This window comes from Exophiala oligosperma (assembly GCF_000835515.1).
Source record: "Exophiala oligosperma strain CBS 72588 unplaced genomic scaffold supercont1.17, whole genome shotgun sequence".
NCBI lineage: Eukaryota > Fungi > Ascomycota > Eurotiomycetes > Chaetothyriales > Herpotrichiellaceae > Exophiala > Exophiala oligosperma.
In genome coordinates, this window is record NW_015622834.1 from 143,516 (window position 1) to 170,705 (window position 27,190).

Consider the following 27,190-nt stretch of genomic DNA (forward strand, 5'->3'; position numbering starts at 1 on the left):
CAGAGACTACCATCGACAATTCTAACACATGTATCCGTACTCGTACGTGAAATACTTTTATAAAGAGCAGATTTGGAGATTATCTCGTGTCATTATCGTCAACAATGTCTCGCTTCCGTTTGTGTGAGTCTGTTCCTGTTCGTTCCCGTACAGCGTTGGACATGCTTCGAGTATATTTTGTAACATTCTCTTCTTGCCCGGCTCCGACTTCGATTGCGTAAGGGATGGTTGTGTCATCCTCATCATTGAACTCGGCCTGTCCAAACTCTGCATCGTTGGCTTCTCGTGCCAGTCTCCTTCGTTCTTCCAGTTCCCTCAACGCCTGCCCTGAATCACCTTCTACGTGTTTAGCCCACCACTTCTCCCATAACCAAGTCAAGGCCTGTTGTGTCATTTGCCTCAAATAGAACAAGTTTGGAATGTCGCCGTGGGTAACCTGATGTCGTAGGTCGACAAACTTCTGTGGCATGCCAATCGCACTCGCATGTGCATACATGGAACTTTCACCCTTGGCTGGTGGGACAGCAGCATCCTCCATCTCAGACCCGTCTGATGCCAGGTCCACGGTATGCAATCGGGCTACATCTCGATCAACGAAACCGTTCACAAACCTCGCGAAAGCCATGGCATAGATGCTCTGCATAGCTGAGTCTGATATGCCTCGAGATCTCCGGCTTGGTTCATCGTGGAGGAGGGCCTCGGTAAGAGCAGACGTGGCAACCATTGCAGGGGGAAGCTGGCCAGCCTTGAAGAGCCAGAGATTGACTTTGTCGACAGCTCTCTGTTTCATAATCTGTGGGGTGGTCGAAAATGCATCCTGTTTCGCACGGTCGGGGAAAAACCAGTCTCGAATCATGGCTAGTTCGGAAGCGTGTCGCCAGGGTGGAAATTGCAACACCATTCTGGCAGCTTGGGCCGAAACATCAGACCCCGATGTTGGAGGCCCGACCGCCAGTGTCTTCGAGTGTGAGGTCGTCTCAGGCTGCTGGAACCAGAATGCTCGTTTCGTAGAAAGAAATTTGGAGGATGAATGTACGACTTTGCATTATTGGATGGGACAGTTTTCCACATTTATTCCATATCGAGACTAGCAACAAGCGGCAAGATTCACGCCACGACGCCAGGACAGGTGGACATTAGTGCGCGCGTTGATTGGCCATGAAAGCACATTCCGCGTCTAGATCGGCAGGCAGCTGCACAGTGGCTGCATTCTAGAGCGCAGTCTACAATTCTAGAAGAGGATCGAACAGAATGGGCGTTTGTAGTACAGTCAACAGTAACACATTGTTCTTTGAGAATGGAATCTAGCTATCAGAAGTCGCTTAGAAAAGACCAATATCGGGTATAATCATGCAATACGGAAGACCAGCGCTGCAAAAAGTGGCTTCACTTCAATATAAGGTGTTGTAAAGAAGCCAATAAATGGTCGTGTTCATCATGTCGTAAATCATATCCATCCATAGCCATATTGGCAATCTGGGTAATACGCACTATTGAGCTGGCTCAGCGTGGCGAGGTATTTGTAGGCAAGAGGGTCAACCTCGGAGGGTGTCGCGAATGCCATGTGGTTGGCGATAGATTGATAGTCATAAGAGGAAAACGTAGTCGCTGAGATATCCATATGAATGGGGTCATGCTCTTGGGCGAGGTCTTCTTCGACTTCGAGCCCATCGTCATCTTCGTCTTCATCTGCTTCTCCATCTTGGTCGGCATCTGGATTCCATGCTACCGGCTCAAACGATTCGGCAAGTTTAAGTGATGTTTGCCCAGATCCACCAAAGTTCCCAAAAAGCAATGATGTCGACTGCACCTGGGCTGGAGAATCATAGAGGCCCATGCCGACCAATTCTTCACGATTGTCTCGTGCCCTTGCACCACTCGCTGCCAGAGATAGATCGTCCAGGTGGAGGTCTGACGCGGTCGGGTAGTCTGGCGACGGTGGTGCAGTTACGACAGCAGTGCCCATTGTTGGCTGATTGGAAAAAGACGGAACATCAAACGTCGGAAAGGTATATTGGTTAAACTTGGACTGCTCGTCATCGTGCCAGGTTTGATCAAGGAAACCTTCACTGCCACATCCAAAGCCAGTGTTTCCAGTACAAAACTCGTCAAGCGGGGTCATGATTTCCTGAATTTGCGGCTCGTTCATAGCAGGGTGTGATATTGGGGTAATGAGTCCATTGACCTGGGTAGTTGTGAAATTCCATGACGATGGAGCAAACTCAGGCGAGCAGAATTCGGAAGGGATCTGGAGGGCGTCGAGAGAACCAGGATGCCAGCTGACAGGTCGTGTAAGAGAGGTGTCGAGGTTTGGTTGTTGCTGACTTCTGGAGCGAAAATGGTCGACGGCCGATCGGGTTCTTGACGAGAGCGTGGCAGAGGTTGTGGTTTTCCTCCGTCCTAAATTCCGAGGGCTGCTATTGCGACTGCTTGGTTTGACGACTTTGTTGGGTCGAGTAAAGTATGAGGAGACACTCATCGAGGCCGGGTTGTATGTTGTCTCCGGCATGGAGTAATTCCACGGTTGTGTGTGTTCCATGGCGGCGTTGGCGAGGAGATTCGGTGGTTGAACATTAGAGCATTGATCGGGAAATGGGAGTCATATCTAGTTCTAGCAGACACAATATGAAGAGAAACGGCCGGTGGACCAGCTAAGGGGTAACGAACACGAAATTGAGAATGGCATCTCAAATTGCGGCGAGACACGGTCGGGAATAACAGCACATACCATAGCGGTTGAAGTGGGCTAGGGATGAACCAGGTGCCTGGTGGACAGAAGACCCAGAACCGGGGTCACAACAGACTTCTCACAGCATGGCAGGAGAAAGGCAGAACACTGACTGACTTACCGGGGTGTGAAGATGATACGCACGGCTGGAAATGTGTTTTGGGCTGCTGCGTAAGTTTAGGATGAGGTGGAAGCGAGCAGGCGAGATGCGTCAGACCCGGGCGGCAACGGTAGCGTCGCAAGTGGGACATGGGGAAGAGTGATGCGAGGACGTGTGGCCGCTGGCGGTGACTAGCACCAGCACCAAAAGCGCGTGATTCCGCTCGAGCACGGTTGCATGGTCGAAGCTCGATCGATAGGTTCGAGAGTCGCGAGGTCAGAGCAAGGAGCAGGGAAAGCAAGCCGATCCGGGCGGTATGGAGATCCTCTATGGGTCAAGACTGACAGAAGCGCTACAGAAGGGGGCAGGACCAGGGTTGCTGGGCCACGTAGAGATGGAGAAAAGTCACAGATGGTCTGATTCGATGTCCTACAGCCCAGGGCCCGTGACGCCGCCAGAGCATAGTGCGAAGGATTGTCAAAAGCAGTCAAGAGAAGTCAAAAGAGGTCGCAGAAACTAGTTGTCTAGTTCGGGAACCGCCCACTCAGTCCAGTACAGAAGCCTAAAAAGTGGCAGCCGGGCCGGCTAGCAACTCGATTGTCTGGCACAGTCAAAAGTGGCTCAGACCATAGATAATAGTTGGTCCGTCGCCAGCAGGCGGAGAGAGGGAGAGGGGTTGAAGGGCGGAGCAAGTCCAAGACCGTCCTGATGGTGAGCCTGTGGTGGCATCGAAAAGAAAACGGGATGACGCGATGCCCGGCGTTTCCACTGCCCATCACAGAAAAGATAGGACAAGGATGGTAGGAAAGCTGCATGGGCCCTTGCTGGAAGGCCAACGAAAACATGGCGTATCACATCAATTACTTTGGCTAAACCGACAAGAGGCAATATCTTGGATAGAACACGAAGGCTGTGACAGGACCCGAGGCGCCGTCAGACAGGACACTGCTTAGCTGGAGTTGTTACCCTGTAGTCACAGACAGACAAAGAAACCCCTGTCAAGGAATGAATGACACAAGGAACTAGCTAGTCATTTCAGGGTGGTTTGAAGCGACGATCAACCTGCTCAAGTAGGCTGCTGCCTCAGCGCAATCGGCCTGAGATTACGGAGTACTGTGGTGCTGTCCGGAGTTGACTAGTTGTCGGTGAGGTGCAAGTAGTGGACAGAAGTGTCGACAAGGAAGTGATAGACCACAGTGGGTAATATGGCAGGGATCAAGACTCAAAAAAGCGAGCGTCTCGTGGTGATCAAAAACGACATTCGCAACGGATGGCTGCCATGTGGAGTGGGCCCGGGCGGCGATTTCCATCCATGTTGGTCAAGCAAAAAGGACCAGGATACTCCGTAGGGAGCATGGAGTCAGAGGATGGAAGATGAAAGCGAGACAAGGATGAGTGGAGTGGTGGCCGGAGCATGAACGGCGTCATGCCAGGGTGGTGATACTCGTTCTGTATTGTCTTCGTTATTGGAAGATTAATTGGCATCGGGATACTGTATGAAGCCAAGGGCGAAATGCTTGTGGATGAGGGACGGAGTTACTACTTGGTCTGGTACGAGTCAGCACTGCTAGGAACTGGAATGCCCATGGTGGTTGGGGTCCGAGGGAGATTTGGACAGGCTGCAGGCGAGGAGCGAGCGAATGAAGCCCGCGACGGTGGCTATGTGGCAGTGCTTACGAAGGGAGGAGAAGGGAGAAATAGCAGGGATGGACGAACTAGTTGAGTGGAGGGAAGCAACACGGAAACGGGAATCGAAGCAGAGATGCATCATGCGTCAACCAGATGCTCGTATTTCTGATTCTGATCCTGATCCTGATCCTGCGCTACACCAATTAATGGAGTATCTAAGGCAGCCGACTGCTTAGACCCACTCTTTCAGGCTGGTGGTAGAGCATCCCTGACCCCTGGTCCTGGGCCCTGTCGAGCATCCCTCGACTGGGTGCTCCAGTACTCGTACAGTAAGAGTACAGATATCCTTACTGGATGGTGGATCGCGTCGGATTCCGTGATGCATCTTTTCATGCATCGACGCTTCTTCGTCGGTGCTTTTCCTTACCAATCATTCAATTCCTTTTTGGGAGATTTGCCTTTGAGGCTTGCAGTTTGATGTTCGCCTCGATTTCGTTCACTTCTTACTCCGTGGCGGAGTAATACTAGCAGGACGAGTCGCTGGTCCACCAGCTCCTAAGTTGTACAGTAAGTATTGGTTGTTGCATACACAGTACTCCGTACCTTAAGGAGAACAGTAGTTTGACAATAAATGCCACTTGTTACAACGTCCTAGCCGTAGCCTCCGAGACTTACACACAGCACGCTGTTGGTGGTGATTGCTGCAACGCGCTTGTGCAGCCGTCACCAGTCCAGACTCAATGTGATCCTTGTTTTTGCCATCCAGGCGCCTGTCTCGCCTGACGCCTTCGTACTGTGTTGCAGGCTATAACGACAACCATCAGCAGCATCAACGACTTTTACGCAGGGACCTGCATGCCGACCAAGCCTGTAATTGAGCGTTCACATCAACCCTGGTTTCAGGTCATCCAACGTGCAGGAGCATGCACCCTTCACTGCCATGAATCGCAGCGCTCAGGTCGAATATCTATCCGAGCTGCATACCTGAAGCAGGGTTGGCCGTGCTACAGGCGCTGCATACCTGGCTGGAGAACATCGTCGAGGCTGCCTGATTTCGGTTCGACAGGTCCGAGTATCCATCACCCCTTCCACCGTCCAGGGAACGCCTTCGGACCCGTACCGTTAGAGTATGCCTTAAAACTTGACTAGCCCTGTCGCCGACCTCAGACCGCCTAAGTGACACCTCGTCCGGAGCAGATAATGTTAAAACGTAGCACGGATCCTGACCTTCACTTAGCGGCAGTCGATCACATGAACCCAGTGATCACGAGTGATCTGATCAGAGAGTGCAGTCTGGTGAGACCTTTCCGAGGCCTGGAATTCCCGCTCCTCTGTTGTACAAATCACAAATGGTGACGCGTAGATCCGATCGACACGGAAAAGGTCATTCATCTCTCTGCTCATACAATATCCTCGATAGGATATCGCTCGTATCGCTGGTCGGTTGAACATCCCAATAGCACGGAATACGAAACATCTCTGGAGCTTTGGACGGACCGCAACCGAAGTCAGCCTGTGGGAAATCGAATCTGACCCAGCCTTCTAAACGCCATCCCCAAGGGAGTCTTAGAGCACGACGCCAAGTGGCTGACAGGTGTAGGCCCAGATGTACGCCACACCAGGACGCTACGACATTTCACCCTATTGGCAAACAAGTGGCCTGCAAGACGGAACACAAGCGGGCGATTCGAATCCTTGATCCTCGTAACAACACTGGATCGTCCTTCTGTCAGTGCAGCCTCAATCCTGTCACGAAGCACGATTCGGCGGTAGTGGTGATCAGACTCAGCTTGTCACACTTGCAACCGGATTGAGTATTCAAGCAACATCATGATTTTTGCATTAGCCTTCTGAGAGTCGATTGGATATGCCTTGTCGCGGATAGACCAAAAAATCAAAGGATCAACGCAAACAGTAATGTCTGATCAGCGCTCGCACGCACATGGACCCGTGTTGCGTGAACCGATTTAAATGGATGACGGTCAGACCTTGTTTCTACCCTTGACGAATTTTACCTTAGCCCGAGGCGGCCCCCCTTGTACAGGTATCACCTGCAGGCATTATCACCACCGGTGTACAAGGAATCAAGGATGTAACGAGTTACCACAGGTAGGTGGGCGGTTTGGAACTGCCCTTACAAACGCCGGTTGTCATTACTGTACCTACCTTGTACTCCACCGGTAGAGGCGGCCGGCCTCTTGGACTCTCTGTAAGCCTTGCTTCAGCGCTAAATAACAGCGCCGCGGCTTGGACGTTATAATTATTTCAAGGCCAACCATGACCCATGGCCCCGCCAAAGTTGAGACTGAAATCTCGGCTCGTTATTGTGGTTGCCTATCGCCATCCTATCTTCATTACCGAGTCTGTTGGTTAAGGAGCCTGCCCTTGCCCACGCCAGCGGGCTAGAGTCTCAAACACCGGAAAGGAAGTCGAGGCCCGGGCATCAATCGATGATCCATACGAATATAGTGTCATTTCGCCCCACCCTCCACGTTCTTATATTGCCCTTTTAAGGAGAAGAAGGACAATTTTGAGAAAACCACAAGGCGGCTGGATCTGTGTCGCACGGCTCAGTACAGACTTATTCTCCATTGAGCCGCTGGCCACCCGAGTCTTTCAAATGTTTGTGATTGTCCACGGGTTGAAAATCCAGCTAGTCAAACCTTGGTCTTGAGACGTACTTTATAAGGGGTTGAATTGGACCAGGCAACCTAATCCCTCACTACCTTGTTGGGGCCTTCGAACCCCAGCTTTGGGCAGTGGCACGGAGTTTAACTACTCCATTAACGTTAGGTGCCCGGGTCCAGGGAACTAACCAGGATTGCACGCACGGCATCGTACGGATCGGACGCGGCCACGTCTCAAACCCCATCATCATTACGGGGCACCTTGATCCATTTTGATCAAAGCTTGAGACTTCGAGGTAGCAAAGGTGGATGATTTCGAATAATGATAATACGGAGTACGAGAAATATCACCCAGGTATCCGGTGCCTGTGAAACGCGTTGCCGTGGGATTGGTTAAACGAGTACAGGATACACTTTGTGCAGGCGTCCGTGTTTGACGCGTTGAGGGCATTTGGTCAAGTACTGAAGTTGGCGATGACGATGATGATGATGATGATGATGATGATGATGATGCATGTACGAGTACTCGCTTGTTAGTGAAGGCTTTTGCAACTTCTCTCACTTTTCACCTAGGGGAGTTTGGTCAAACTTGATGCAAGGGAGGTCTTCACCGCTCAGAAACACCAAAGCACCTGTCATTCTGTCCTTGTGTCTCTGTGTAGGAGACTTTGGCGGCGTTCAATAATTATGAGCCGGAAATCCCACTTCACTAAAAGCAATACAAGTGAGTGATCTCCGGAACAGCCTATGTCCATGTACAGTACTCCGTACATAGACTGTTTGACAAAATTGCAGGTCAGATGGCTATCCTGAGAGGCGAATGCCCACCTGTCACCCTCTCGCGTCGCCTATAGCCCCCGTTATGCACCCGTCTCCCAGGGATTGAATTAGTTAGCGCCCGACCAGACCCAGGACCCTTGCCCCAGCCAGGCGAACCTGAGTGAACGAGCTACTTGGAATTTGGCTTCCAGGGCTCGTGCATTTAATCACTAAGGCATGGATTTCCTTTTGACTTGCAGTAGCCCTGGGTTTTTTGGTTTCTACAAAGTCAAACTCCAGACTGGAGGGAGGCTTGCGAGATCATAGCTGATCATTGACTACGGGTACGAGTTGCCTCGAAATATTACTCCGTACCGGACTGCGACCTGCACCTCAAAGGCTCGCAAACCCGGCATTGTACGAGTGCAAACCTCTACGTGGCAAACCACTGTTGTCATCATCTTGTACCCATCTTCGGATACACCAGGCATGTCGTCCTGTGTACGCGTACCCAACCTCAGACAAGACATCAGACCTCTCACCCAGCAGGGGATTACACTCCGTCCCACCAAAGAGACAAGAAAACTGCCCCAGAAGGCAAGTCTAGTATCCGTATGTACAGGACCGTTAGTGACGTCTTCCACATCACGCAGGGTGCGAAGCATTTAGGATTTGCGCCCGTGCCAGTCAGTGGGTTTGTGGCAGACTTCACCGCGCCGAGGCTAGTGATAGCAACCCCCCTGAACCGGAGGATTTCGCTGAGCCAAACCTGAACCTGCCCTTGGCCTGGTGCAGTCGTGATCCAGCCGCCATGTCCACCGCTTCGTCTCGGGTCAACACCCAAGCCAAGGTCTAACCTGCCTGCTAACCCGGGCCTGCCTAGTCGCCACCTGACATGCGCTTTTGTGGCATTTTTTACGGAGTACGGGTAGTTTGGCTTGTAACCAATTTCCACTGACTTCTTCGTCTAGGTCAGGTCACGCTCGCCCGGAAAAGGAATGCCACCGCTCCTTTTTCTAACTCGTACTCGCAGCAGCCCCCCTTGACGGCTTTTTTTTGTTTCTTTTCTCTCGCTTGTCGATCCCGACCCTCTTGAAAATGGTAACATCGCTTAATAACTGTGCATGCATGCATGCATGCATGCATGCATGGCTAGGAGGGGGTGTGTCCATCCAGAGGCTGGGATCAACGTCTAACCAGTAGCACTCGTTACCCGTTTCGCTTCTGTGGATGTTGTTTTTCACGCCGATCGTCTTGCCTAGACTTTCTTCTCCTGCCTTGTTGTCAATCTCAAGCCTCGAAAGATTTTTTTTGTTACAGAATGTCGTGTCATAAGGAGATCATCGGGGGCGATTTTGGTCAAACCATGCATCGGCTCATGGGATAAACTTTCTCCAGCACCCCTTGCAGTGCTGTTACTCGCATGAGGGCTGGTCGGTGAGTGTCCACAGGGCCTGATGTTTTTTTTTCCTTCCGTTTTCTTTTCTCTCTCTCTCGGCGGGCCCCTCAACCTCGTACTCGTCGGTCGAATTCCGTACGAGCGCGACTCTTTCTTGACAGGTTTGCGAGCTACGGAGTCGAGGATTGATTGGCCTTGTTTGTACCTTGTCGAGTCGGCCCTCTCGCGCGAGCATCACCATCAATTATCACAGGACTTCGTTATTGCATGGTGTCAGACGTTGACGCCTCTCTCGAAAACCAAAACTTGGCATCCAACCCAGACGAAGGACGGGGACGGCAAACGGCTTTCGTTCTATTACGAAGCGGACGATTCGAGCCCGGCAATGTTTTCGCACTTTGGTCCTTTTGACCGATCTTGACTCAAATGGCTCGAAGTGATGACTGAAACAATATACCTCCGTCCATGCCTACGTTCCTTGTCCTGAACTCCGAGGAGATTCGAAGTACCACACAGCGCGTCATCTCAATGTCACTCGACAGAGTAAACACCACAATTGCTTTGAAGAAACTTCAGGTACGTAACATGATCACAACGAATCGATCTTGAAAAGTTTACGTACGTTGTGTGTGTCCCTCGTATCGACGCTCCAACAATTTTTGGTTAAAGATCTACCCCAAAGTCCAGACTTTCGAGAGAGGTATTTGGCTTCGGATAAAGTAAGTCTCTAGCCTTCTTTGACCAATGAATCCCAACGTCATTGCTTGATTCACACAGACGTACCATATACTTCTGACAAACTTGTCAACAATTAGTTTGGCAACAAAACCTTACTGAACGTACCATGCATGCATTCCCACCGCCGTTGGCCACCTAAGAACCGTGATATGCCCATGAGGACTCGTATTCGAACCCAAAAAGATATCGACACACACACACACAAAAGAAGAAGGTTCATGTTGAAAGCACGACCGTGCGTGAGTGACACGAAAACCAAGGTCAAACGACATCTCTTGACAACACGACAACACTCGACGACAAAGACTCACGACACTGACAGACACCGAACTTGATCTGAACTCGTCAGGAACGTTAGGTCTCTGTCTATGTAAACCTACTAGCCATGTCATCCTTATCGACCATAGGAGTGTCTGTGTGTCGTGTGTTTATGCCGTCGCTTGGGAAAACCTGTTACGGATGCCTCTTATAGCCCGAGACAAAAGGAAGAATCGACTGTGGTGGACGAGGAGGAGGACAAGGGGACGGGGAGAAGTCTTGACACGGTCAGCAGCAGCACAGGTATACATACTGTACTTTGCTGTGTGTAATAACATTACGTCCGCGAGAAAGATATCGATTCTTGATCGGCCACATGTTACCTACCCGTCTCTGCGATCCGTTATTGCAATAGTTTTGCCTTGATACTGGCTGAATACAGGAAACAGATGTCTAGAGAGTGTTTTGCTTGAGGGTGAGAACCTGACGCGTATCGTAAGTTGAGTGTGTGATCTGATCAAATTGTCTACCTTGGATATTTGGTTTGATATGCTGTACGGTACAACATGGTGAGACTTTCCCTCCGTACATCTTCATCTCAACTTGACCGTTCTCGACGACATGTAAATCTTCCATGGCGAGCAGTTGTGCAGGCACATGTGGACTTTTCAGACACATGGTACAGAATACCACGGACCATTTCCTTGTCTTATAAACATATCCATGTTCTCGCCTATCTACTTGTGTACACCCACGAACATCGAGTCATGGTCTGCATTGATCTTTACACCAATCTTTGTAAAAATTCATCTACATTGTTTTAATTCTTTCTTGTTTATTTGGGGTTGTTTCTTTTTTTTTGATTCTGCGCATCTCTCAACCCGCATTCTTCATCTCCCTCAACTTGTCCATCACGGCGGCCGGGTCGGTCTGACCGGTGACCTTTTTCATCTCGTCGGTGTGGACACGCATGAAGGCATTGTGGGCCTTTTCCTGCCCGATTGTGAATTTCCCCTGGGTCTGTTGATTCTCGTCGGCGAACCTCGCGAGCTCGTCCAGGGCCCGGTTGTCGGGCAACACCTTTTTCAAAAACTTGACGTTGGATTTGGTGTACTCGTGGCCCGGGTAGACCCTGGTGTCGTCGGGCAGGGCGGCCAGGACCTCGTTGAGGGCCCGGTTCATCTGGGCCCCGGAACCCTCGAAGAACTTGCCGCAGCCGCCGATGAAGAGCGTGTCCCCGGTGAAGACGACCCGCTCGTCCGTGGCCTCGTCCTCCATGAACCAACAGATGCTGTCCTGGGTGTGGCAGGGGGTGTGGAGGGCCGTGACCCGGATGTTCTTGCCGATGGAAAAGGTCGAGTTGTGCGCCGGGGTTTCGGTCACCCCCTCGCAGTCCCTGCCGCCGATGACGGGCAGGGAGCGCGACGCAAGCGAAGAGAGGACTTTGGTGTTGCCACCCGCGTGGTCCCAGTGGTGGTGGGTGTTCATTATCGCCGTCAGGTTGAGGGACTTGGACTTCTCGGCCAGGACCGGGGTGACTCTGTTTCAGGGGAAAAGACGCAAAATTGTATCGTCAGTATTTTGTCCCGTGTGTCCCCGTATCTCTGGATACGCATATATGTTCTGGCTCAACGACACACCACAAAAGACAGGCTGTGCCTGCGGATGTACTTTTGCGCTGCTCAGGGAAATCGGGACTCGTAAAAGAAGGGAGACGTACTCGGGGGGATTTGCTGGATCGATGATAACGGCGTCTTTTGATTCATCATCGCTGACCAAGTAGGCGTAGTTGTTCGACGAACCGACCCCTGCAGGAAGAAACAAGGACGTATTAGTTTGTGACATAGAAGAATACACCAAGAGTTTCATATATAGAGTGTCGAATATGGTTGTCCCCAGTCGAGAGCGACAAGACGACAACACCACCAACCACCACCACCCTTCATGAACCAAAACAAGGGTCAAGGAGGGTGAGGGTGATCACATACACATGGGAATGCTTTGGATATGCATCTTTCGTAACGGCTGCTGCAGTTGCTGTGAGAGTCCAGCAGGGACGTGGAAGTGCGGGGTATTCGCGAGACGGATGCAAGAAACAAAAGCTGCGCTGGTCGATAGTAATCGTACGGGTCGGGCGAGGAACCTCGAAGTAATAATCATCAAGAGGTTTGTTCTTGTGTTTGGTCCGATCCAGAAGAAAAAAAAGGGAAGGCCGATGGAAAGGTTGAGGGTCGCTTGAATCGAAGAAACAAGTAGAAAACGTTTGAATTGTAAGCGACACAACATCTGCCGTGCGGAGATGAGAGCAACCGTTTATTATAATACAGAAATAAATAAACTGACGTCAATTTCGCTTGTGGATAGATGGACATATTAAGTCCGACAAAGTCGTAATATGCGATCCGGGATCCAGCACGCACAAAGTATTCGTATTAGGACAACAGTAATTCATAATCTGGTGCATATACGAAGCATTATGGTTTTGAAAAGGGTGTAAAAAGACATTCTTGTTCTCGTGAAATAGCGCAAGCAAATTCATGCTCGTCGCTTCACCGGAATAATACTGACTGGATACTCATTCTATCGTTATTAGGAGTTCTTGTATAGTTACTCATAAGTCATGACCCCCCACTGCTCCATAATCAATCCTTCTCCTGCTCATTCCCAAATGTCCGCTCTCGCCTAGTAACCTTTGACTCTCCGCCATATCGACGACTCGATCCTTTCCAGCCATACTCGGGATCCATCCGCGCATCCAGCCGTTGACTCTTTCCCAGTGGCTGTACCCGTAACGGTCTCTGACTTTGACCAGTCGTTCCTCTTCTTCTCCATACATCCAAAATTGGACACCCATCATGGCGTCCATGCTTAGACAACCTGCTGCGCCTAGGAAGAAAGGAGCTGCTCTAGCCACCCACGCCCATCTTTGAGAGCCTTCAGCGTCCACCCATCCATGATGGCCATGAGCTCCATAGTCACTCCATGCGTTTGGATTGGTGAGAAGAGAAGTCGAGTAGAAGAAGTTCCCACAGAACGCCGCAAAGAACAACAACGGTGAGAGACCTGCAGTGGATTGGAGTTTCCAGTTCTTGTACAGCTGAGGTAGCCTTGACCCCAAGTATAGTACTGTGGAGCACCATGACAGAATTGTACCGGCCACTTCGAGAGGCGTTTCAATACGAAAGAGATGAAGCCCATGTTGTCGATGAATTTCTGGAAACGGTATCGGAGCAGCCGCTGCATTGGACGCAAGAGAAGACAAGGTTGCTGCATATAAGAATGTCCGAGGGGATGGTGTAGGCATCCAGCTACCAGCTGCCTTGTCGCTATACACCTCTGCTCGAGGAGTTCCGTTCTTCTCCCCGTAGTGTACCCTCGAGAAGTGTGGTCCTTCGATCTGAGTTGGCTGGGCGGACTTTTGAACATCTTCCTCAGATTCCTGCGCGGATTCTTCTTGGATGGTGAAGCTGGTGTTTATGGGGGAGAGCCCATTGATGATATCGCTATCTGCATCATCGAATTCACTATTCGCATCAGAATGCAAGCTTTCCGCATACACCCACTTCGCAGCATAGGTGTACCAGAAATACTGCAAAACGAGGCAAACATCCACGAAAACGTAGTAGCTTGCGATAATGACCTGCCACGCAGCCTGCCTCGTGAAGAGAGCGCCCAGTAGATTCGTCAAATCCCCCAACAACCATTCCGCAAGGAAAAATATTGATAACCCGGCCGTTGACTTTATGTGATAATTCTTGAATATTTGTGGCATCTGTGCAAACAGCCATGATATGATTGATAACGTCCCCAGGAGACTGGACAGAGCAGCCAGAGGTGTTGGTATGCATATCCCAAAGTAGGAGGAGACGTCGAGGAGGAAGGGGGTAGTAGGGGTGCAGTGGTCTGGTAGGGTCCCCTTGAACAGGAATGCCACATGTGAAGCCATCTCTTGACGTGTGAAGCCTATCCTTCTATGTGCAACAACTATGTCGTGCTCGAGGCTCTTATCATCTCTTAAGAACCCGGGTCGCTCAAACGCGTCTGATAGAGTCTGGCCTCGTAAAGATTCGTCTGCTCTCGTGGTCTCGATGGCAGGGGCGATGCCAGAACCTGAAACGAATACCGCTTACAAAGAGGGAGGCCGCGCACTTCGGTATACTGCCGGAGGTCTTTCGTCGTGTACAAGTCCAAATACCGAGTGCGCAGGCGAGATATGCGGTCCAGACACCTGGAAATGCAATAACAAAGGTGCTTGTCTGTAGGTCTAAACGAGTAAGAATATGAAGTACGAGAGACAGTACGAGAGAACGAAGACAACAGTCATGCTGAGAAGTGACGGACGAAGTGGGATGTCGGCCAGGCGTCGTGCACAGTGTGTCGACTAGTGAGTGGCACCTTGATAAGGCAGGGCAGTCATACCCCCCCAAATTCCGGGGCGAGAATGAGAAGCTCCGAGATCATCTTTCCGGCTCATTCGCCGATTGACCAAGGGACGAGCCGAGGGGTAGATGCATTTCGTGACCAGGTGACAGTGCAGTATGACACCAGAATTGGTCAGATGGAGCACTATTGTTTATTGAGTGTGAAGAGCCATCTGCAGGATGGTTGAAGATGGTGGACGGCGATACGAGGCGCGGATTTGCACGCGACCGACAACACTGATAAGCAGCAGAAGGAGACCAATCAGTGCCTAGTAATTGCTCACTTAGCGTGGGCAGCAGACCATCGACCCTTGCAAGAATGACCTGCAGCTGGACGTCCTTCTCACACTGTCTGTCCGTCTGTCTGTATGTATATACAACAATGCGACGCAAATATTTTCCGTCTCTGCACAAGAGAGAAACCACAGTGCACGATCCTCCATGGACACCTCGAGCTGAAGAGACTCAGCTCCGCTGTGCCCCTCGATCCTATCTACGACGTCGCTTGAAATGACTGGCTCGAATCTCCAACGATCGTCGAATTATCGACCATGGTATTACATGATAGATTCGATTAGGATTGTGGATCTAAATGTCAACAACAATCGCAAGTTATAAATGCCGAGGGTCACCAGCGGCAGATTGGATATGATATTTGTACAGAGAAGATGTGAATGAAACACTCGAATACACAGGCTTCCTCCAACACTACGCCATGTCTTCGGCAGTAACAAGGGTATATTCATTCCTGTAGGGTGGTCTGCTCTGATTAGCCCAAGAACCATTGTCGTTGGTCGAATTCGCCCGACACCTACTTGGCGATGTTTCTGGCGGCCACAATCCCAGCAGATCCGACTGCATACATGCCGAGGAGTGCCCTCCAGTCACCCTTTTGTCCAACAGCCAAGGCTACCAGATCATAGACAAGGCATCCGCCAAAGATCCAGTCACTGGCAGCACTGGCGAGGCCGAACCCAAGACCAGTAAGTACTTTGATGGGCAAGGTGGCAGGTTGATCCTTGAAGAATGCTGCAGAGCCATTGTGCAAGAAATCGAGGACACCAATGCCAGTAAAGGTCTTGGAGACAATATGTGTCAGTATCGAAGAAGTTGACGCCGTGTTCATCGGTTGGAGCTTAGTCAACATGTACCACAGTTGAGCAAAGGTGTTGATCGTGACAAAACCATGCGAAATATCGAGACGTCCCGAGTTCCACGCCACCATCCATGCTTGTCCTTGTTATTTTTCAGCATCTCAATGGGAACCGAGCTTCTCTTACCTGCAATGCATAAATTTCCAAGAGAATAGTAGGGCACAAAGTCTACAATCTGGTCGAGCTCTGCCCTCTCTGTAGGTTTAGAAGGGTCGAGTTTCCAGAGCCGATACAACCAGCCCAGTTGAAACAGCTGCTGCGGGAAGAAGAAGCCTGCGATGAAGAATGGCTGAGGACTGAAGAATGAGATGTTCTGGTCATGAATGTCTTTCATATTGGGCGAGGAAAGCATCCCATAGTTTTGACATGCAAAGTCGATCAAAAATGACACGGGTGCTATCCATTTTGCTGTACTGTAAGAGATGCCCATTGTGAGTGTCTATGTTGCCCGGTCCTCCGTACGATTACTCTGGCAAAGAAGAAAATGACTGTCCAGCAGTTGTGTCTTTAATTCGAACAGGTAAATCCTGAACTCCCTGTGACCAAGAGTCATGTCGTCACTATCTGTGCTGAGTCGATCCCCTCAGCCTCGTCGGGAAGATTAACTAGAGTCTACCACCATCGAACTCGGAGACATGTCCTTCTGTGCCTCCTCTGAGGAGAGTTTCATATGAGCCTCGCGATGGGAGTCTGGGGATCAAAGGGATCGTCTGAAACGTTATGAGCACCTCACATCTCTCGTGCTAAACCCAACATGCTTCCTCCGTATCTACTTCGTATCACTGCCTGGCTTTGGGTACCATGATGTACTCCGTATTGTCCGTTCCACTCGCTCTCACTTCCCCCCTTTTCGGCACAGCTTCGCGTCTGCCATCACTGATCACATCATCCCCTCGGTACTTGTTCTGCTCCATAATTTCCCAGAGACTCTGATGTAAAGAGGGCAACATGGAAAAGATTCCTCAACCATTGAACTGACGTAGAACCAATCATGGCCGCATCATGATGCAACGAGCCCTTCGCGTGGTTGTGTTCCGGGCCTCTCGGAGCATCCATCCGAACCAGAAGCGGGGCTCACTTCATCAACTTCTCAAACTGCCCTCATATCAGTTTCTGTTTCTGGTCATGTGAAAAGAAAAACATGACGAAATTTGCGTCACGGGAAATTGAAATATGAGAAATGAAAACGAATGCTTGCAATTGCTGAGACTGTCATTGGCAGCAGCAACAGGTAAGTGCGAGACATGCGTCTGGCTACTCCGCCGTCCATCTGTTTATCTACTTGACGAACGCTTTCTGTGCCCCTGCTTCGTATCCATACTTTCTCTGCAATGGCTTCGTCTGTGACAGATCGTGTAAAGAACCTTGGAGAATCAATTTCAGACTCGGCGAAGAACATGTTCGAAAACGAAAAGATTGCCGATCTCAAGAAGGATGTCAAGGATTCTCATAGCAAGCAGCATACCACCACCGATTATGGTATCAAGGTAGCAGACTTGGACCATTGGTTGAAGGTCGTCGACGAGGAGAACGACAAAGTCGGTCCATCTCTACTTGAAGACCAAATTGCCAGAGAGAGGGTTAGTTGTGGCCCTTCACCCAGTGAAGGACTAGAGGCTAATTGCTTTTCAGATTCACCGTTTCGACCATGAGCGAATTCCTGAGCGTGTGGTTCATGCGCGTGGCGCTGGTGCACACGGCCAATTCAAGCTATACGAAAGTCTTGAAGATGTGACCACTGCCGGAATATTGACAGACACTTCCCGTACTACTCCTACCTTCGTACGTTTTTCCACTGTCCAAGGTAGCAGAGGCAGCGCGGACACCGTTCGAGATGTGCGAGGTTTCGCCACCAAATTTTACACCAAAGAGGGCAACTGGGACATCGTTGGAAACGATATTCCGGTTTTCTTCATCCAAGAATCAATCAAATTCCCCGATCTTGTCCATGCGGTCAAGCCAGAGCCAGACAATGAAGTGCCTCAAGGTCAGAGTGCCCATAACAGTTTCTGGGACTTTGCCTATCTCCACAAAGAAGCTACTCACATGTTCTTCTGGGCCATGTCTGATCGAGGTATCCCACGCTCATACCGAATGATGCAGGGATTCGGTGTCAACACTTTCTCCCTCATCAATGCCAAGGGTGAGAGAACTTTCTGCAAGTTCATCTGGACTCCAGAACTCGGAGTTCATTCCTTCGTTTGGGATGAAGCTCTCAAGTTAGCCGGTCAGGATCCCGACTTCCATCGTAAAGATCTATACGAGGCCATCGACAATGGAGCCTACCCGAAGTGGAAGTTTGGTGTGCAGCTGATCTCAGAGAAAGACGAACATAACTTCGACTTTGACATTCTCGACTCGACAAAGGTCTGGCCTGAGGAGCAGGTCCCCATTCGTTACGTCGGTGAGTTGGAGCTCAACCGCAACGTCGACGAATACTTCCCCGAAACCGAGCAAGTTGCTTTCTGTACAAGCCACATCGTCCCGGGTATTGATTTTACCAACGATCCTCTGTTGCAAGGCAGAAACTTCTCATATTTTGATACCCAATTGTCGCGTCTCGGCATCAACTGGCAGGAGCTGCCTATCAACAGGCCTGTCTGCCCAGTACTCAACTTTAACCGCGACGGGCAGGGACGTCACACCATCACCAAGGGAAAAGCTAACTACTGGCCCAACCGATTTGATGCAAATCCCCCCACTGGTCATGACGGCGGTGGCTTCATGTCGTACCCGACCAAAGAGACCGGTATGGATCAGCGCAAACTGGCGCCCAAGTGGAAGAACTACTTGTCACAGGCACAGCTCTTTTACAACTCCATGTCTGAAATTGAAAAGAAGCACATCGCGAGTGCCCTCTCCTTCGAACTCGATCATTGTGATGATCCAATTGTTTATGAGCGGTTGGTCTCTCGTCTCACCGAGATCGACCTTTCTCTTGCGGCGGCAGTTGCTGAGAAGGTCGGCGCACCTACCCCTAGCAAACAGGCGGTGGAGAACCCAGGTTTCAAGTCCAAGGGTCTAAGCCAGTTTGACTACTTGCCCGAAAAGCCAACGATCAAGTCTCGCCGCATCGCCATTCTGATCGCGGATGGGTATGATGCCGCAGCATACGGTGCGATGAAGGCCGCGGTCCTGTCTCAGTCGGCTCTGCCATTCACCATCTCCAACAAACGTCAAGACGTCACGGCAGCCGATGGTTCAACCACCGCCAAACCTGACCATTTCCTCAACGGCCAGCGTTCGACCATGTTCGATGCCATTTTCGTGCCTGGTGGCGAGCAGTCCATCAAGACACTCATGAGTAACGGCCTCGCTCGATACTACGTCCGCGAGGCTTTCGCTCATCTCAAGCCTATCGGCGCCACCGGCGAAGGCGTCAAGCTTGTCCAAGCTGCCCTCAACGAGGTCGATGGCGTTCAGCTGGCAAGCCAAGGGACCTCGGGCGTGATGGACTGGTACGGTGTCGTCACTGCCCAGAAGCCAGACGACGAATCCAGCGTCAAGAGTGGTATCGAGATGGTGAAGGAAGCAAAGGACTTTACTGGAAAGTTCTTTTACAATATTTCCATGCACAGAAATTGGCAGAGAGAACTCGACGGTCTTGCTGATATGGTGTCTGCTTAAGGATTGAGATTGAGAAACGAAGCAAATCAGACTTAGTTCAACTCCTGATTGAAAGTAATTGATCAGAGCAAACGGTCAACAATAGTATTGAATCCATTTACAACTCGTACGCTAGTTTGTGGAAAATTTGAGCCCTACTGTTCCCAGAGTTTCCAGTAAACTAGTGTTAGTATTAGTCGTTGGTATATCAACCACCGTTGCCAACAGTCATGATCATAATGGTTCGGGTTATGGACATCAATAGGGAGTTTCCTCATGTTGTATCTGTGTGGTTTATTTATATTCAACGTATAAAAAGTCCAGGTGTTAGGAAGCCGGCAGAGTTGAACTGCTTATAATACATGCCCTCGTTTTTCCTTTTGTCGTTTTGGAAAAATGGTAGATCCAATTTCTCAAAAGGAAACACCTGACCCATCTTTTTATACCGACCCTCGCTGTTTGACATTATTGTCGTATGTCATTTTTGACCCGTTGAGAACGCTCATGAACCTCCAAACGAAAAGAGCAAACTATAAAGGAAAATGTAGCACCATAGCAATAAAAGGGCAAGACACATTGACGACTCGTCAGATCCGTCCAGTGTTCAATGTTCACTGTCCAAGACGTCAAAGGACTGCACGATTCACTCATGATTCGGAAATCTCAAGGCTCAGGAACCTCGAGTGTCCCTTGCATGTTCAAAACTGCACTTCCACCTAGCAAGACTTCACCGATGCCGACGCCGGTGCTGTCGGCCTCGGAACGAGTAGATGTGGTGGTGGATACCTCGACTGATATCTCACTCCTCTGGCCCATTTCCACCCCCTGGGTGAAGCGATACTTGTACCGACCCGGCGTGCCGGTTTGGAGAGAGAGGTAGCTCGAGAGGGCGCTGGCCGCGCTGCCAGTGGCAGGGTCCTCTCGAGACCCGAACATTCGGGTTCGAAGGTGACGCGTCTTGGAGTCAGAACCAGAACCGGAAGAAGGACCGAGGTCGACGTAGAACTTGGAACGTGGAAAGGTGTCAGGTTAGTAATGTCGTTTTCCCCCAATGTTTGACCCCGTACGTCGAGGGAAACGGGGGGGTGTTGGAATCGATGTTTGGAGAGACGTGAGATCTGATGATTTACGTGACGAGAAAGGACAAACTCACATAAGTACACACGATGCCGGTCCTCCAGTCCTCATCCAGGGAGTTTTGAGACGTGTACGTGTTCTCCGTCCCTACGAGATTGCGACTCTGGTTCTCCAGGGCGTCCAGGTCCGGGAGCTGGGCGAGAATGAAAGTCATACCCTTGACGATGCTCACGACGGGGTACGCGGCGTAAGACTGCCCGGCGAACGGGGAAGAGTGGACGTGGACGTTGTGCGCCACGGCGATCCGCGTACCCGAGACGCTCTCGTCGAGAGTGATTCCGAACCGACCTGCCTTGGCCTGAAGCGCTTTGACGTTGCCTTTGAGGGGGTCATCGTCGCGCAAAATGCGGAGCACGTAGTTGGCGGTGCCGACCGTAGGGTGGCCGGCGAAAGGGACCTCGGCGTGGGAGGTGAAGATGTCGATGCGGGCGGATGAGTCCGATTTGTCCGAGTCGGTTTGTTCGTGCAAAAAGACCGATTCGGACAGGTTGAATTCTCGAGCGATGCGCTGTTTCTGGGACTGAGTGAGTGTGGTGGACGACGGGACTTTGATGATGGCCAGAGGGTTACCCGTGTACCGAGTGGTGGTGAAGACGTCGAGAGTGACAAAGGAGAGTGTCGTCGGCATGGTTGATTTTTTGGTCACTCCAAGGTACCTATATAAGTAAGAAGGCAGATGTGTTTTGAATATATCAATGGGCAAAAGAAAATGAATGGGCGAGATCTGGTGGTAGTTGGATATAAACCCCGTCGCTTTGCTTGTGAGTCATGGCATGACCGGCCGAATGCTAGGTAAGCCAATTACGGAGCCATGAGAGTAGTACAGTCGCATCCTTAATATCGCATAAAAGAGAAGTATTTCTTGAGCATTGTTGTCTCTACTACAAAAGTTTTGGACATGCATTTGTTCATCGAGGTTTGAATGGTGGTTGTATTTGAAGTAGACAAGTCCAGTAATCAAGCAATCCGCAACGTCAAACCACCACGCAACTCGACCGACTCATGACTTGGAGAACAACGAGAGTACACAGCGTCAACACTCGAGAAGAATACCGGATCAAAATGCAATAGACAGTTTCTGGAGCAAGGCTCTAATCGTTGGAGCTGTTTTAATATTACCAAATGTTCAATATATCTGACCTGCCCTTGGACATTTCACAAAGGAACGTATCAATGAGATAATGCCCTGATACTTCTCTGATCACAGTGACACAAGTCTGCCACAATTCACACATTTCCAAGTGGAATGGCCTTGGGATAGTCCACCCAGTCAAAAGTCCCTTGAAAGTGTGTCCAACGAATTTCACTGGGATGAGAAGCGCCACGTTGAGGTGCGTCAGCTCCATCGATGAGAGTACCACTCAAGAATGTGTGTGGGAAGCCTGGATCAAAATCGTAAGCCTTCTCGATCTGATCAATTTCATCTGCCGTGAGAGTCGTGGACAGGCTGCTGATGTTGTCTTTGATATGTTCCAGCTTCCTGCCCCCGACGATGGGATACACATATGGTGCCTTTTGCAGAATGTACGCCAGAGCCACATTGCCAAGTGTGACCTTCTTCGAGTTGGCAATCTTTTCGAGAACTCCAGCAACAGCCTTGTCCCGCGAAGAAATAGTGGCTTGGTTGCGTCCCGGGTTGTTCTTTTCACGCTCCTTGTATGTAGCCTCGGTCTGAAATCTTCCAGAGTTGAGAACACCATAGGGGCACATACCCATTCCTTCCTCGCGGCACATCGGGATGATGTCGCGCTCGAAATCCCGCATTGCTGCGTTCCAAGCACCTTGATAGACGACAAATTGACGCAAGCCATGGTCTCGGGCGTATTGATTGGCTTTGGTGACGAGCCAGGCTGGACTGTCGGAGATTCCGAGATAGAGTACTTTGCCGGACGCCACAAGGTCATTGAGACCTTGCATGACCTCGGGGATGGATGCCGTGAAATTCCACCAATGAACGTAGAGGATGTCGATGTAACTGGTCTGCAGGCTTTTGAGAGAGTCTTCTACTGTGAGCCGGAGGGATTTCATCCCATTGCCGCCATAGTTGGGACGGACTTTGATGCTCTGGTCTGCAGGTCGATGGACGCCAGTATATTTGGTGGCGAGGACTATTTGGTCACGGTTGCCGCGAGCCGCCATCCATTCACCCAACCACTCCTCTGTTTGTCCGGCGTGATACGAGTTCGCAGTATCGATAAAATTGCCGCCCTCGCCAAAATAATGGTCGAGAATTTCAAAGGTGGTCTCCTTGGAACACTCACCCATCATTGCCTTGTAGTTCGTTCCGAAGTTCATACTGCCAAGGCAGATTGGGGATACGAATACTGCGGCAGAGGGTGACAACAGACGGTAGCGTGAAAGGAGCGGTTTGGTTTCTGTGGTAGCCATGGTGACTTGCTTGGACGTTTAACACAGCGTGTAAAGGCGATATGAGGTCGAAACTTCAAGAAAGATCTTGGGTTGGTTGTATCGTTTTGCTGGTCTCTGAAAGGACTTCCATTTTATAGGACTTGCAACTCACGGATATAGCATCAATCTCCATGATGACGGCCCCTTGGATTGCGGCCACTCCATGCTTTGAAGATGAAGTCCAGCCTGACTCTGGCTTCACGGACGAGAGTGGAGCTCTTCGGCCGAGGTGGCGTTTTTAGCACGGCCGACATTGGGGGTCGATACCCGCTCGTTACCATAAGGGACTTAGCCTTGTATCCAATCGTTGAAGGCCTTCGGAAAAAGGCCACCCTTCTCAGTTATTAGATGTCTTGCGAAGGAGGCGATAACTCGATGCGGAGGCCTTAATTCTGCGAAAACATCTTTGGCTGCCTCAAGTTTGTGCATCAGCCGATGGGTCAACGTTGATCATACCGAAGTCGCGCATTGACCCAGACTGAAAGAAGTCCGATTGACCAACAGTGGATGGTTGCGATGTACGGCTAGTTGGTCTGTTCGTCATAGTCCTGGTCAACGGAAAAGCCAGGCCTGCCTTGCCTTGGTCGTTCTTGCTCCATATTTCTATACCCTTCGAAGATACGATTCATGTAGCGCTCAGCTCCTTCTAAGTCAGTCGCTGAGCCCGGACAAAGACATAATTTACAAGGCTATTATCTTCACTCACGTCATTGATCTTACTTTAGGCTTGGAATTGAAGCCGACTACCGCCGACTTTCTCAGCCTCCACCTTTTGAAGATGGCCCAGGTCAATCAGCAAGATTTCATCTCTACCTTCCCAAACCGGCGAAGACCAATCACCGTCTGCTTAGAATGCTACCGGAGAAAATTGAAATGCAACCGAGTGAAGCCTTGCATCCAGTGTTGTACTCGAAAGGCCCCAGAAACGTGTTACTTCGCCGACGATGTGAGCTCGTCGCAATCCACTCCAACACCTCAGACACGAGTTGACCGCCTGGAAGCATACTCGGATATTGATACTGCCAGTCAGATACCGATAGCACAGGGATTAGTCGAGCGAGCTGGCTATTCTGCGACTTCGGCCAGCAGCACTTATCTTCGATTGAATGATGAAAGTGTTCAGCGACATCATCAGTCTATAACAAGGCTTACGCCGATGGATTTGCAAGGCTTTCACGACGAGTATCGACACTTGGTATCGAAGTTGCCTCAACCTACCATAGTTCATGCGCTCATCGACTGCTTCTTGACGGAAATCTTCTGGGCTTCCGTGCCAATTGACGAATACCGTCTGAGGACGTTATACAACGATTGGTTAAATGTCCCACTGGAAGAACATCTGAAGGACAAATCGGACCATTCGCGAAGCGAACTTCTCTACTTACCCGCCTTGTTATTCCAGGTCCTGGCCAATGTTATGCTCCATTTGACACCTCAGCATGGTCCTGCCAGAAATTTGGGCCTCAAAGATAATTATGACTGCGCTCGTTTGTCGAAAACATTCTCCCTCTTCGGTAATAGGTTGATGTTTATCCTCGGAAGACAACGCCCAACTTTGTGCTCAGTAGAGCACGACCTCGTGGCGTGTTCCTGGTTGAAAGACTCAGGTCGAGGTAAGGAAGCCTGGCATAGCCTAGCCAATGCTGTCAGGTAAGGCTTTTGATAATCTTGACGGCAACAGTGTGCCGGGAACAAATATTCTTACTCATGTATTCTGGTAGGCAAGCTCAAGAACTAGGACTCCATCGACTTCCTCAGGATATTGTACCATCAGAGCACGATCGGGATATGGGTCTAAGGAGCTCATACGATTTGGAGCAAAGTAAAAAGGCCTTTAACACCCTCTTTACATATGACAGGTATGTACACTTATTGACGCCAGTACTCTGCTAAATCATGCTCAGTATTGGGTCTTTCTTACTCGGTCGCCCAAGGTTGATGCATAGAGAAGACATTTCGACTCCGGCACCTACAGCATGGAAGCGCACTCAAGATATCGCCGGGTCAATGCCGTCTCCAGATAATGGCTTTCAAGATGTAGTAGGTATGCTTTTCTTGAATCTGGCACATCAAATTCACGATATACGATCTTTCTCGGCAAATGGGATATTTGCTTCGAACTACCTCAAAGTAGCAGAGGTCCATGGACAACTATCGTCACTGCGAGAAATGATATTGCTCTCACTACAAGAACATGGTCAGAGAACAGCCACTACTCCACAAATGCTACGACGAAGTCACCTACGCCTGACCTTGTTGAATACAGTCGATGCTGTCATCATTGCCCTGCATCGTCCTTTTATCGGAAGCCACTCTACCAGCCACTCAGCGGCTTTAACAGCTGCTCTCGACGGCTTGGACCTTCAACACTCCATCTTTGATCTTATTCCTCACCCGCAAGTAAAGCAATGGGCGACTACACTCTCCATCATCGAAACATCTGTATTCCTTTGCGGCATCATGATAGATCTCCCTCCACAAGATCCTGCCGAGGGCCGTCGCATCCGACAGGCAATACTCCTGGCGATCGGGAGGCTCTCTGCTACAAAAGACCTCAGCCCATTGGCAGAAGCAGGGGAGCAGGTCCTACGTCAATTTTACCAGAAGATCCAGTCGGCTCGCCAACCGATGCTGGACCATGGCGAGTCGCATCAACTGAGCGCTGTGCCCGAGTTTTTGTTCCAACAAAGTGGTCAACTGTCAGATATTCCGATACCACCGCCGCAGCAAGCTCCGGAAGAGATGTATCAGACATTATTCGGTGACCAACAAACTTTCCTGAATTCCTTCGGCCTCTTTCAGAATGAGAGCTCTCCGTTCGAATATAGTGCATACAGCATTCCTGAGGAGATTTTAAATACGGCGGACTTCCACTGGCCGGAAACTTGATTAACTACGTTCGGGATCAACGGCACGAGATGTGTAGATTGACCATTAGTACCTGAGAGAAGGAATCTGGGCTTTTGATACGGACCGAGGTTTGGCAGCAGGCTGCTTTAGTAGAGCTTCGACTTGGATACGGGACAATTGCCCAATAGGTAGCCGCGCAATTGAAGCTCACGCAATAGCGGCACCACAGTGCTCCCCAATCAAGGATAAGCCGCATAGCTAGAACTTGGCGTCCAGATGCCCCCAAGGACCGCAGACTGCGCTCGACCTTCGAATGACTGCTCGTGCATTTGCTCTTCGCTCCCCGTTCCAACGCACCACCGAGCCATGTCTTTTTTACGCTCGCAGAGCTCCCTCCGGCTCTCACGAGCGTGCACCACACAGATTCCGCGATCGTCGACGAGATGGCTATCATCGACGCCGCAACGGCGACTGGGTGAACCCGACCCTAAAGCTATCCCGGACGTCCAGGCGATGCAGATGACCGAGGACCAAGCCTCCATGGTCGAGGTCGCCCGTCAGCCCGAAGGTGGTGTCGCCGTCGAAGGATACCACCCGGACCACCAGCCAGACTACACCGCCACCATAGACCACGGAACGTCCACCTACTCCCCAGTCCCGAAGCGAGTCATGAACGGCAGCGAACCTGGCGAGACCACACCCGCGGCCGTACTCTCAGGAGCTCCAGTCGACCTACAAGCCAGGACGGTCAGGTATGCCCCCCCCCCCAAAAAAGACTCCGAAAACCCTCCCCCGAACCCTGCTTTGAGGGAAAAACAAAACACACCTCAAGGATTTGGACCCGAGTTGAGATGTCGAAGTGCTAATAATGAGCTCTTTTTTCTTGTTCTTCTAGGATCTACAAACCGGTCCGACCTGCCACACAATCCGGGACGTGGGGTGGTCACGCCTGGCGGATGGACTGGGACCCTTTGCCCAAAGGTCACCGGTGGGAGAATCCGTTGATGGGTTGGCAGTCCTCGGGGGATTTCATGCAGGGGACCAAACTCAACTTCAAGTCCAGAGACGACGCCGTCTCCTTCGCCGAGAAACAAGGCTACGAGTGGTACGTCCAAGAGCCCAACGAGAGACGGTTCGTACCAAAGGCCTACGCCAACAACTTTGTCCACGAGCCGGGCCCGTTGAAACACATCAAGACCAAATAAATGAATAATAAGCTTGGGGAAAAAAGAAAGAGCCAAAGGAAGATCGGGGATGGGGGGGGGGGAGACGATCTCTCTCTCTCACACACACACACACACGGGAAGTACACAGTACTGTGAAGAGCGTTGAAACGTGTGGCCCTGTTTATGCCTGTGAAGTGCACGCATGCAGT

The 27,190-nt window shown here is 50.6% G+C and overlaps 9 protein-coding genes across 11 annotated transcripts; 3 read left to right on the forward strand and 6 right to left on the reverse strand.

Moving 5' to 3' along the window:
* Positions 1–7: 7 nt before the first annotated feature.
* PV06_10959 (uncharacterized protein) lies at positions 8–1,027 on the reverse strand. Its single transcript, XM_016412559.1, has one exon. The coding sequence runs from the start codon at positions 899–901 to the stop codon at positions 80–82; it is 822 nt and encodes a 273-aa protein (XP_016257058.1). The 5' UTR covers positions 902–1,027; the 3' UTR covers positions 8–79.
* A 420-nt stretch (positions 1,028–1,447) lies between these two features.
* Positions 1,448–2,539, reverse strand: PV06_10960 (uncharacterized protein; the record flags this gene model as incomplete). The annotated part of the gene is made up of 1 exon (XM_016412560.1): positions 1,448–2,539. The coding sequence occupies one exon, from the start codon at positions 2,537–2,539 to the stop codon at positions 1,448–1,450; it is 1,092 nt and encodes a 363-aa protein (XP_016257059.1).
* An 8,229-nt stretch (positions 2,540–10,768) lies between these two features.
* Positions 10,769–12,502, reverse strand: PV06_10961 (hydroxyacylglutathione hydrolase). 3 transcript variants are annotated; one of them, XM_016412561.1, is made up of 3 exons: positions 12,227–12,502; positions 11,959–12,046; positions 10,769–11,778 (listed from the first exon to the last, which is right to left on the reverse strand). In XM_016412561.1, exons 1-3 carry the CDS (start codon positions 12,396–12,398, stop codon positions 11,115–11,117), a joined length of 924 nt encoding a protein of 307 aa, XP_016257060.1. In that variant the 5' UTR covers positions 12,399–12,502; the 3' UTR covers positions 10,769–11,114. The 3 variants fall into 3 exon arrangements, with proteins under 3 accessions (XP_016257060.1, XP_016257062.1, XP_016257061.1); XM_016412563.1 differs by having other exon boundaries at positions 10,769–12,046; XM_016412562.1 differs by having other exon boundaries at positions 11,959–12,502.
* Positions 12,503–12,849: 347 nt separating this feature from the next.
* PV06_10962 (uncharacterized protein) lies at positions 12,850–14,612 on the reverse strand (the record flags this gene model as incomplete). Its single annotated transcript, XM_016412564.1, has 1 exon — positions 12,850–14,612. The coding sequence occupies exon 1, from the start codon at positions 14,182–14,184 to the stop codon at positions 12,850–12,852; it is 1,335 nt and encodes a 444-aa protein (XP_016257063.1). The 5' UTR covers positions 14,185–14,612.
* Positions 14,613–17,144: 2,532 nt separating this feature from the next.
* Positions 17,145–19,440, forward strand: PV06_10963 (uncharacterized protein; the record flags this gene model as incomplete). Its single annotated transcript, XM_016412565.1, has 2 exons — positions 17,145–17,393; positions 17,446–19,440. 2 exons carry the CDS (start codon positions 17,145–17,147, stop codon positions 19,438–19,440), a joined length of 2,244 nt encoding a protein of 747 aa, XP_016257064.1.
* Positions 19,441–20,082: 642 nt separating this feature from the next.
* Positions 20,083–21,242, reverse strand: PV06_10964 (uncharacterized protein; the record flags this gene model as incomplete). The annotated part of the gene is made up of 2 exons (XM_016412566.1): positions 20,573–21,242; positions 20,083–20,424 (listed from the first exon to the last, which is right to left on the reverse strand). Exons 1-2 carry the CDS (start codon positions 21,182–21,184, stop codon positions 20,083–20,085), a joined length of 954 nt encoding a protein of 317 aa, XP_016257065.1. The 5' UTR covers positions 21,185–21,242.
* Positions 21,243–21,732: 490 nt separating this feature from the next.
* PV06_10965 (uncharacterized protein) lies at positions 21,733–22,991 on the reverse strand. The gene has a single exon (XM_016412567.1). The coding sequence runs from the start codon at positions 22,942–22,944 to the stop codon at positions 21,784–21,786; it is 1,161 nt and encodes a 386-aa protein (XP_016257066.1). The 5' UTR covers positions 22,945–22,991; the 3' UTR covers positions 21,733–21,783.
* Positions 22,992–23,588: 597 nt separating this feature from the next.
* Positions 23,589–26,009, forward strand: PV06_10966 (uncharacterized protein). The gene is made up of 3 exons (XM_016412568.1): positions 23,589–24,615; positions 24,687–24,824; positions 24,870–26,009. The coding sequence occupies exons 1-3, from the start codon at positions 23,744–23,746 to the stop codon at positions 25,852–25,854; spliced, it is 1,995 nt and encodes a 664-aa protein (XP_016257067.1). The 5' UTR covers positions 23,589–23,743; the 3' UTR covers positions 25,855–26,009.
* A 113-nt stretch (positions 26,010–26,122) lies between these two features.
* Positions 26,123–27,081, forward strand: PV06_10967 (uncharacterized protein). Its single transcript, XM_016412569.1, has 2 exons — positions 26,123–26,567; positions 26,711–27,081. The coding sequence occupies exons 1-2, from the start codon at positions 26,182–26,184 to the stop codon at positions 27,018–27,020; spliced, it is 696 nt and encodes a 231-aa protein (XP_016257068.1). The 5' UTR covers positions 26,123–26,181; the 3' UTR covers positions 27,021–27,081.
* The last annotated feature ends 109 nt before the right edge of the window (positions 27,082–27,190 follow it).

What these genes read in the sequence shown, in the direction of transcription:
- PV06_10967 (XM_016412569.1), top strand. Translation starts at nt 26,182, where the DNA reads ATGTCTTTTTTACGCTCGCAGAGCTCCCTCCGGCTCTCACGAGCGTGC. An exon ending in CTACAAGCCAGGACGGTCAG is followed by an intron (nt 26,568 to 26,710) that starts GTATGCCCCCCC and finishes TTGTTCTTCTAG; the next exon opens with GATCTACAAACCGGTCCGAC.
- PV06_10961 (XM_016412561.1), bottom strand. Translation starts at nt 12,398, where the DNA reads ATGATTATTACTTCGAGGTTCCTCGCCCGACCCGTACGATTACTATCG. An exon ending in TATCCAAAGCATTCCCATGT is followed by an intron (nt 12,047 to 12,226) that starts GTATGTGATCAC and finishes TTCTTCCTGCAG; the next exon opens with GGGTCGGTTCGTCGAACAAC. An exon ending in GATCCAGCAAATCCCCCCGA is followed by an intron (nt 11,779 to 11,958) that starts GTACGTCTCCCT and finishes CCCCTGAAACAG; the next exon opens with AGTCACCCCGGTCCTGGCCG.
- PV06_10959 (XM_016412559.1), bottom strand. Translation starts at nt 901, where the DNA reads ATGGTGTTGCAATTTCCACCCTGGCGACACGCTTCCGAACTAGCCATG.
- PV06_10966 (XM_016412568.1), top strand. Translation starts at nt 23,744, where the DNA reads ATGGCCCAGGTCAATCAGCAAGATTTCATCTCTACCTTCCCAAACCGG. An exon ending in AGCCTAGCCAATGCTGTCAG is followed by an intron (nt 24,616 to 24,686) that starts GTAAGGCTTTTG and finishes GTATTCTGGTAG; the next exon opens with GCAAGCTCAAGAACTAGGAC. An exon ending in ACCCTCTTTACATATGACAG is followed by an intron (nt 24,825 to 24,869) that starts GTATGTACACTT and finishes AATCATGCTCAG; the next exon opens with TATTGGGTCTTTCTTACTCG.
- PV06_10965 (XM_016412567.1), bottom strand. Translation starts at nt 22,944, where the DNA reads ATGGCTACCACAGAAACCAAACCGCTCCTTTCACGCTACCGTCTGTTG.